Here is a 10,464-nt window from a genome sequence, read left to right as displayed (position 1 = left end):
GGGTTGGGGAGGAGCACGATCAGATAATCAATCAGTCTGGTCCAGGTGGAGCTCGTCAGCTAATCACCTAAACAAGCACATACGTGTGTATATATACAGCCAACTTACCTCAGTTCCACGAAAGTTTTACAGCATCCCGCCTCCACCCCAACACCTCACTACTAATCTAATTTCATCCCATTCTTGGAATGGGGGGGGAGTTTTTTGGGTTCGGGCTTTAACCCGAGCTCGGAGTCCTCCCTCTGGACAGCACGCCAAATATGCTACTAATTGCTTAATCACATGTTAGTGCCTTTTTCTAGTTGTAAAGGTTAAAAGAAGGTTAGGATACTGACAAACAGTAGTGTTTAGTTGGACTTGGACTCGACTCGGACTCTGCCCTTTTGGACTCGGACTTGAGTTCGATTCAGCCCATTTTGGTCTTGAACTCGATTGGTTAAAGACTCAGAGTCGACTTAGGTGGACTTGAACCCAACACTAACACCATGACAGAATAGTCCATATATTGGATCTATCAGGGGTACTGCTCCTTCTCTTCATTATCACCTAGGATGATAGTCCCCTCAAGGACCACACACATGAATTTTGAGATTTGGCCAGTGTTGCGCTGATTATGGATTAACTGTTGAAATTGTGGCTACACAAAAATAGTCCTCTGGGGATATTTTGTCAGTTTGTGGAGCTGGCTCTTTGGTTCCATCCAGAACCCTAGCCCTTCATCCTTCACTAGTTCCTCCAGAATTGTGCATTATTTGGTTCCACCCAGAAACCTAACCCTCTTCTGTCTCGTCATCGGCTCACCTGAGTTTCTCTTACTCACTGCTTTAGATACAATATAGGCAGGCCAGGATGCTTTCTGTAATGGGAATTTCCAAGGAGTCACTTAGTAATGAAAAGCTGTGCAAGAGAATGTTTATGTGGTCAAATATCTGCACACAGAATGGCCATCTATTTTAAAGCTCAATTTGGTAGCTAGGCTCAAATAAGTGGATGCAAACATGCTTAAAAACATGCAACTTAGCTATCAATGAGTTCCCTGCCCCACCAGGACTTATGTGGGATGCATACCTGTTTTCAAAACATGGTAGCACCGATCTACTAGTAGTGGCATGTTTTCCAGACTTGTGGAATTTTTCAAACTAACTCCAGCAATAAATTATTAAATGTAATAGTGCAGTAAAAGTCAATATTTTTACAGCATGGAATTTCAGAGATTCTTTTCTCTGACAGCAGGCCTGAGTTTTTCATTTTCAAGCCTTGCAGTGGACCATAGCTTCAGTCACATTGCCAGCAGCCTCCAGAGAAGCCAACATAGCTAAAGATCTTATCTGATATTGCTGGCTTACAGAACAACACCGCTGGCAGATGGTTACAGTCTGACTCCGCTCCTGATGGCATGGAGGTTACATACACCATTATCATAGCATCACTCGCTTCTGATTCTAAACCTCACTGGTTACAATTTGGTAGTGGCACTTGAAAAGGAAAGTACGGATCACAGACATAAAGACTTAGGGCACTGTGGTGGCACCACACTCAAACACTTGGTGAATAGCCTTCAAGGCATTGGTGGTGGTTGAGTCTTTATGTCTTTCTCTTTGCAAAGCTGTCACTTTGTCACTGCAGCACAGAGTTCTATATCATGACATGCAGCACCTCTATGGATTTCTTCCAGGAGGATGTCTTCTGCCAGTGGCTTGCTGACCTTCCTTCAGCTGGGATGATTTGTTTGGGGAGACATATGTTAGACATGCGGATGACAGGGCGGGTCCATCAAAGTTGGTACGGCATTATTATGGTAGTGACGCTGGTCATGCTGGCTTCCTCCAAGAAACTGGTGTTGGTGAATCTGTCCTCCTAGATAATACTCAGAATATTTTGACATTTAGTGGTATTGTTCCAAGGCCCTCAGGTCCCTGCTGTAGGTGGTCCATGACTTCATACAGCAGGGTGGAGGGGACAATGGCTCTGTAGACCAGGGAGTTTTGTTTGGGCTTTTAGCTCTCAGGCTGCAAAGACTCTTCCTGAGTATGGTGTAGGCTCCACTGGCAGAACTCAGTCGGTGGTTGATGTCTGCTTTTGAGGAAAGAAGTTGTACATCTGTACATGATTCTGTACAAGTGCATGTTTTTTTCCAGACCTTGAGGATTACGGCATGAATGTGGTACAGGAACTCTGAATTACCTTCCTTTAAGATCTCAGCAGAGATTCCATCTGGACTGGCAGCTTCATTGTTCTTATGGCTCCTGGTGGCATCTTGCCATTGTTACCGTTAAGAGGTTCCCCCATGCCTTCTCTGATGGGACTCTGAGGGATATGTTTGGAAATGTCTATTTCAATTGTGCGTTCACAGTTGAGGAGTTCTTGGAAGTGCCCATTCGATCAGGTGTTAATGGCAGCTCCTGCCAATCCCATGTGTGTGCAGGTGTTTAGGCCACATAAACTTGGACCATAGATGGCCTTGGTAGCACTGAAAAGGGCTCTGATGTCACCCGAGTCTGCCAGTCTCTGGATTTTCAGAGCCTTTTCTGTCCACTAGGAATTCTTTAACTCCCTCCCCTTCTGTGGACATTCTCCTTGGCTCTGGCATGAGCCACCCCATTGGCCTTGCAGGTTACATCATATAGCCAGGCACGGAAGGCTTTCCTTTTTTTGGAGATTAGTTGTTCAGTCTCTGTGCCATTCTCATGGAACCAGTCCTGGCATTTCCTTGAATAGTTTTGTAGGTAACAAAGATATGGGTATTATTTAGTTAAACTAAGTATGTGCTGCAGTGAATAGATTAGAATACCGGAATAGTTCTGTTGATAATGGCAATACACGATTTAAGTTTAGGCAGAAAAACTTTGAATGATTATTATGTATTTATTTCAGAGAATGGTATGGGGGGAGTGAGGGAGAAACTGTATGGATAGTGAATACGTTCAATGGGACTGATTGATCTTTTCATCAGTAGCAAAAAAAATAAAAAATCAGATGATACACACTTCATATCTGTCTTTGTGAGTTACCAAAACCACATGTGAAAAAAAAACAGATGATACACACTTCATATTTCTGTCTTTGTGAGTTACCAAAACCACATGTGAAAAAAAAAAGAAGAAGAAAAGTACACATAATAGTGGCTGCTCGAAATTGACAGATGCGAGTTTGGTTAAAGAATATTGTTGTCTTCCTAAAAAAAAAAAACTATATGTAAAAGTAATCATATTAAGTACTCAAATACAGTAATGACAACTATGTTCTGCTGCCATGTGATGTGTGCTTTACTTATTATTATTGGTAAAATCCAGTATCAGTCTGACTTATTATACTTTGGAAACTGATCCTTCACACACCACACAGACATACATTTACCTCCTCTATCTGCTCTTGTTTCTTCTGTATAGCTCTGTTTCGTGCCACAGCACATGTCACAGATGAGCGAGCATCTCTGTTGCTGGGTTTCTGTGACACCTGTGGAGGTCACCACAAAATACATCATCAATCTTTCAATCTAAAACTTTAGTTTTAGTATCATTTATATGCTACATTCTTAAACAACAGTTGACAAAATGTTAAGGTGTGTTCACGGCATATCGTAATTACCGTAATTACAACATACCAACTTGAAAAAAGCGTTCACGTCCTCGTAGAACTCATAATTACAACTTGTGAACTGGCTGTTTTCTGAGAGCTACGGCTTGTACCACGTGACCACTGCACCTCACACGAAACCAAATAAAAATGTTGGTGCTTCCAGTAGTAAACTGTAAATAAGCAGTTATTTCATAATATTTATGTTTTAAAATTCATGTAATTGACTTTTGCCAGTGTAGACGTTTTCATACAAAAGTAATGTGAACATAAACGAAAGACATGCAGCACAGAGTAAGATATCTAGGCTATCCATGTAATAACAACCTAAAGAAATAATTATGAAGAGTCATAATAATGCATTTGCATAGCAACTGTTACTTGTATTGTGTTTTACAGCTGGCAGTAACATTCTTTCATGCTGGTTCATTTTGTTGACTGTCGCTATAGAAACGGATAATCCCCAGTCCGAGGACCTGAACAGCACCAAGTTGAACATCATGTGTTGTCATCTCGGAATTACGGTAATTACAACATGGCATGCACGCTGCATAATGCTCAGTAATGCTCTTACAATTTCAATCACTTTTAAGGTTATGTTTACAGACTTTACATACTCAAGACAGAATTTATAACTTTGCACAGACAAGAACAGTAAGTGATTGTATCACAATAGTTTACATGTTATTATACTTTTCAGAGGAATGAGGGTAAACTAATTTGGCCTGCTGTCCATGATGAAGGACTAAAATATGAGACTTGACTCAAGATCTAAGTTTTCCCAGAACTAAAATAAAATGAACAAAAATTTAACTTTGATGCTTGCTATAACATGCATTAGCATGTTGTTAATGTGTTTTAGCACATTGCTACCATGTTGTTAGTGTGTTTTAGCATAGTGCTAACATGTCTTAATGCATTGTTAGCATGTTGATAGTTTATTTTACCTTGGTACTAGCACGTAGCAAGTATGTAAACATGTTTTACTATGCTGTTTGAATATTTTACCACATTCCTATGTTTACCATGTTAATACCATTTAACATATTTTACTATGTTGTTTGAATGTTTTACCACATTCCTACGTGTTTTACCATGTTACTACCATTTTGCTAACATGTTTTTTCAGCTTGCCATCCCTCAATGTCTTAATGCTTTCAACCGTCCCTATTGTTTCTTTTAGAGTTTTTGTTAGTTTTAAAGGATTAATAGCATTTACAGACTCAGTAAACTTAATCAATACCTTATACTCCTCTTTCCTTCGTCTTGCCTGGTGATTTCCTTTTTCACTATCCGTTTCTGAGATTTGTCCCCAACTTTTCTTTCTTTTCCGATTATCTACTACTCTCCATTCGCCGCCTCCACTATCCACATCTCCCACATCATCCTCCATTTCCGGATCACTTCCGGAATCTATGCTACTTCCTACCATCAGAGCTCCAGTCACAATCCAGCTGTCACCAACCGCCTAGCAACTAATCCCCCACTCTGCCTGTTCCTCTTCATGGGCCTGGCCCTCTGTCCCTTGTTCATGTCAAGTCAAGTCACGGATTATTGCTTGGATGTTTGGATCACACTGTAAATAAACTGCACTTGGGTTCTCACTTACGCTCGCCTTCAGTGGATGATTCGTTATAGTCTAGCATGTTTTATAAGCTTAGCATGTTAATAACATGTTTGTTGACATGTTAACAACATGGTAACAATGAGCTAAAACACGTTTTGTCCACACACTGACATAACTGCGCCATAAAATTATTTTATTATTGCAACGTTTCGACCATCAGGTCTTCGTCAGGCATATATTAAATGAACTGAGGTGCAACTCTTTATAGGTAACAGGTGGTCATCCTAATTAGACACGTTCAATCACAAACGCAGGTATACTCCACAAAAAGAGGAAGAAAAAAAAGGCAATACAAGTCAAATTCAAATCAATAACCACTCCTCAAAATATTTGGACAATATTAAAAACAGGTGAAGAAATATACACACAATCTTGTAAGAAAGAAAGGCTTACAGTTTTTTTTTTAATTGCTTAGACACTAAAAGTGATACTTGAGGCCCACTTAGTGAAACCAATCACTCATATACCTAATCTTTAGACCAAGTCTGCAGAACTACAAACACATTACATGCTTTAAACTCTGTTGTAAAACAAACTTTTTGCAAAAATCTAAAGACAATTCTCTACATTACACACATCATTCGAAACTAACAGCTATTTTGTTTAATTTGGGAAACACTGCCTTTTAATGCCACACTCATTTACTGATGACCTACACACAGTGATCATGTGTGAAAACACTTATACATCATTTGTTCACTTAGTAATCAAAACTCAGTTGTTGTTTTTTTTAGAAATAAATTATTTTTACCCCCTTCCATTTCTGTTTACATTGTATCTATATTGTACAAGCGCTTTATAAATAAAGCTGACTTTCTGACTTGGCTTATATGCGTATTCAGTGTGTGTATAAATACACTCTCAGAAATAAAGGTACAAAAGCTGTAAGGTACACTTTTTTACCTATTAGGTTCAAATATGTACACTTTAAGTACTAATATATATACCTTTAATGATTAGTTTCCATGAATTAGTGAGTGTGGTGGTGCTTATGGGGTGTCGCTGTGGGACGGTGAGTATGAGGCTGGGAGGGAATATCAGAGTATACCCACTACAAAAGTTTCCACTGAGCGGTACGGTACAGTACAGTTCAGTACAGTACGATTTGGTATGGGTAACACTGATCCAGCTTGCGTTTCCACTGCCAATAGTACCTTTCTTGATAGGTGTGGTGTATGTCGGAAAGTAGCGATCAACGATAAAGCGCGACAATAAGCACAACTCTGCCTCTTTTTGTTAAATGTCAGTTTTAATGAACAATAATAGCCATTATAAAAGTAAAAGTACAAAGTATAAGAGGCTTATCTAAGAGGAAATAAAGACAAAAGCAAACAATTCAGTCAAACGTATGCTACAAAGTCAGCGCTGTACTACGGTAAAGTTCAAAATAAATATATAAAGTTAAACAACTTTGTGCTCAGCCAAAACAATATGACCAGGAATAAATAATAGATTCATGAGACCACGAATGCCTGTTAAATATAGCCTACCCAAAACTAATTGTATCTCATGTTTAATCACTACAGAGACATCAGAGCCAGCGGCAAATGTCGGAAGGACTAGCCGAGCTAAGGCTGCTCTATGAGGATACATGAGCACTGAGCGCCGCTGATTGCCTGGAGCTCCAAAATCGGCATAGCAAATTTTCAAATAGGTGCTATCTTTATAAATAACAGATTTGAGAAAAAAACAATTACATTCTCACCTGAAAAACTCTTAAAACTACATTTCATGACACAATACAACAGTAATATTTAGAAAATTACACAGGTTTTTGGGCAATGACGTTAAGCTAACCCCAAGTCCACAAGAACGCATATTGAGAAATGGATATTGTTTGTGTGAAAATATAAAATTATAAAATACACGGTTATATTTTTTTTTGTTTGCGCACTCTGATGTAAATGAGCCCAACACTCGTGGACAGCAGAGCGGAACGAGTGAAGGAGAAGCTTTATCCCCTTGTATCACGCAAAAGTGACGATTCTAGTCAACTAATCAACGTTCTGCAGTGAGTTTAGCTCCACCCTTTTGGTACCCTTTGCTGTGCTATGTACCCCAACGGAAGGGTACCAAAAAAGTGGTACGGTACGGTTCACTATTTTGGTACCATTCACAACTTCTGACAGTGGAAACGGAAATAATTGCGTTGTCACGGTTTATGGCTCACTGACTCATTCTTGCTCTCTCTGTGTGTGTGTGTGTGGGTGTGTGTGTTGCCGGTGACCAGCGATAATCAGCTGATTAGCGCCAGCTGTGGCTTATCAGCTCAGCTATTTAATGTCTGTGCTTTCCGTCCTGTGTTGTCAGATCATTGGTGTGGTTGCCGTGTTAATTCGAGTCTCTGTAATCCTGGCTGATTCCTTTGGATTCTGTCTCTCCTCTCTCGTGGAACTCGCCGCATGGACCTTTGAGGAATCGGCTGCCTATTTGAGTCCCTGCGCTGCCAAGAGTGACTGTTGGCTTTCCTGTCTGCTTTACTCTTGCCTTCTTCCTTGTTGGAACGTAATTTTTTCACCCTGACATGTCTACAGTACTGTACTGTAACCAACCGTACCGCTCAGTGGAAACGAGCCATAAAGTATCAAAATGGACCCTTTAGGTACAAACATGTACCTTTTGAAAAGGTACCACCCCAGTCACAGCTTTTGTACCTTTATTTCTGAGAGTGAATATACAGTACACACACACAGATGCACGCACACACACACTGAATATGCATCTGTGTTGTATGCATATTCAGTGTGTATATATATATATATATATATATATACAAGCCAAGTCAGAAAGTCATCTTTATTTCTAAAGTGCTTTATACAATATAGATTTTCACAGCAGCTTCACAATAGTATCAAATTCACATTCTGCTGTAAAGCAGCTCTAACAAGTCAATAGTGTCATTCTACAGCTCAAATCAGTCCAGTATTGATTCAGTTCAGTTGCATAACTGTGTAAAAGTCCTCAGTCATACATACTGTATATACAGTGTATATGTGCAAATGCATGTATGTGCGAGTGCTATGACAAACTCCTGTGCTCCACTGCACTCTGAACAAGCAAAAGGCACACGAGAGCAGTGTTTTACATTTTTCACATCTGTGTAGTTTGGCGTGTATGTGGCTAATTATTTTATGTTTGTGTGTAGAGTTACTATGCAAAAATAAAATTTTTAGAAGAGTTAAAATAGTTTTCAAAGAAGTATTTGCTTTTACAAGATATGTGTGACATATTGCATGTTGTGTGTGTGTTTTGTGGATCCTCTTCAGGAACTTGAGCTGCGTCAGAGGACACTTTGGGAACGCCCTTCAGCGTGACCAGCTCTGAACCACGTGTGTAATCAGTCCAATGGATGGGCGAGACGTCACGGGCAGGGTGACGTAGCGACCAGGAAGCTTAAAAGCACGTGCGGTGAAACCGGCATCAGCTTTCTGTCATTCAGCAAGCACTCTGTGTGTGTGTCAGTCTGATATCTGTTTGTGAGTCTTATTTAGTGTTGTCTGTCACGAAATCACAAGACAAAACCAGACACCTAAGATGAGGGCAGGCAGCGTTCAGGCTGTGTGTTCCTCCCTGCCCACGTTACTTTACGGGTGGGGATGCACACAGTTTGTTTGTTGTCTGCTTGGGAGCAAGCACGCAGAGTCAGCTCTCGAGGGAGCTTTGGTAGTGTTTGTTACTGCCTTGCTTCGCTCTCAGAGGGTTCTCTTTGAGGAGGGAGCCTTCACTAGAGTTCCTCGCGGTGCCGGCCCCACTTTCGCCAAGGTGGAGCGGTGGCTGTGCTCGTGGGTTTCACGTATGGATCTGGTGGAGGGAATGTAGACGGGCGAGTCCCTATCTACTTCCTTAACCACCAGATCCGGCGCCCGCTTTCAGGGTTTCAGAAGCCCGCACTGCGGTCCTTCCCCCCCGGGGAGAGGGCGCTACGTTCCGCCTGTCTTTCTCCAAGGAGATTGATACGGAGGGCGTCAAAGAGCTCACCAGTTGCACAAGCATCAGTTACACAAGCATATTATGCCTGATATTATAATGAGCAGCATTAATGGGGAGCAGAGCTCGCGCAGTCGGCTCTCAGGGGCGGATTGTGTTCATCTTTTCCCGGTGTTAAGCTCTCCGCTCTTGCCGGGCACGCTCCGAGGAGTGTGTCTGTGCCTGTGATCCTGCGATTGCGGTCCCACTGCTGCTGAGGCACGGTGGCGACTGAGATCGCGGGGATCGCACATGATCTGGTGGACGGGTTGGAGACGGCTCGTCCTATCTCCACCCGTGTTCCCTAGATCTAGAGCTCGTTCTCGAGGCTTGGAAACCCGCGCTGCGGTTCTTCCCCCTCTGAGTGAGAGCTTGCTGCTGCGGCCATCTTTCTCTGAGGAGATTGATGTTGTTTGTATGACTGCACGGCTCACGCTCTGCCAAGGCAACGCTTATATTACATCATTCGGTTTTTGATGTGAATCTTACTCACCAGACCGTATTTACTCCTCTGGTTGTTTGACTGCATTTAATTCTGAGGAATAAAATGAAGTATTTATCTGACTATGTGAAGTTAGATATACAGGGGCTCTTGGGATATAAAAAAATTATTTCTAGAGTGAGAGCACGAGTTTATCTCTCTTCCTCTGAGGAGGTTGAGGCGGTCAGCAAGGGCTGCTGGGCGGGAGCAGTCCCAAACTACCATGTTCCAGCCCCTCATTCTGGGGGCCTCACTTCTCGTACTCCGCAGAGTCTAGAGTCAGAGTGGTGCTCCCAGGCCGAAGGCTTCTAGCGGAAGGCAGTTCTGCGGACCGTCATTCTCACTGGATAGTCTTCATCGTAAACGTCCTGATGCCTAAGGCCTAGGACTTTTTGAGGGCCAGCTCCCTCTGGGCAAGAGCGGTGTACACCGCATTACACGGTGCCCGTCTCTCCTCAGTGCCCTCAGGAGATCGGTCTGCCATCCCTGCCCGGAAACGTAGCGGTACTAAGAGGCTCGCTTTCTAGTCTTCCTAACAGACGACGTGGGTCTGAGGGCCGTCATTTTCAATAGGAGACTTCAGCTATGAGAGTCCTGATGCTGTGGCTCAGCAGCTCGGAGGGCAAGCCCCTCTGGGGAAGAGAGGTTCACACTGCATTACACGGTGCCCGTCTGCCCCCAGTGTCCTCGGGAGATCGTTCTGCCAACCCTGCTGGTGTTCCAGGGCGCAGCGGTCTCCAGCGAGCGTTTCTTTCAGTTACCGCCCGACAACGTAGCGGCACTGAGAGGCTCGCTGCCTCTGCGGAGGCCCCCA

At 42.5% G+C, this 10,464-nt stretch overlaps 1 protein-coding gene across 2 annotated transcripts in view; it reads right to left on the bottom strand.

The window, feature by feature from the left end:
* The window catches only part of LOC107704214 (uncharacterized), an 84,194-nt gene that overhangs the window by 40,036 nt on the left and 33,694 nt on the right, over positions 1–10,464 (bottom strand). The window contains exon 5 of one of the 2 annotated variants that reach the window (XM_016507099.1): positions 3,358–3,456. The exons of the other annotated variant lie outside the window; for it this stretch is intronic. Coding sequence (XP_016362585.1) covers positions 3,358–3,456 — 99 coding nt within the window. The remainder of the gene's footprint in view (positions 1–3,357; positions 3,457–10,464) is intronic. 2 annotated transcript variants of the gene reach the window in all.

This window comes from Sinocyclocheilus anshuiensis, unplaced genomic scaffold (assembly GCF_001515605.1).
Source record: "Sinocyclocheilus anshuiensis isolate Anshui unplaced genomic scaffold, SAMN03320099.WGS_v1.1 scaffold1686, whole genome shotgun sequence".
Taxonomy (NCBI): Eukaryota; Metazoa; Chordata; class Actinopteri; order Cypriniformes; family Cyprinidae; genus Sinocyclocheilus; species Sinocyclocheilus anshuiensis.
Note: the sequence above shows the minus strand (reverse complement) of the source record. Positions and strands in the feature narration are given on the sequence as shown.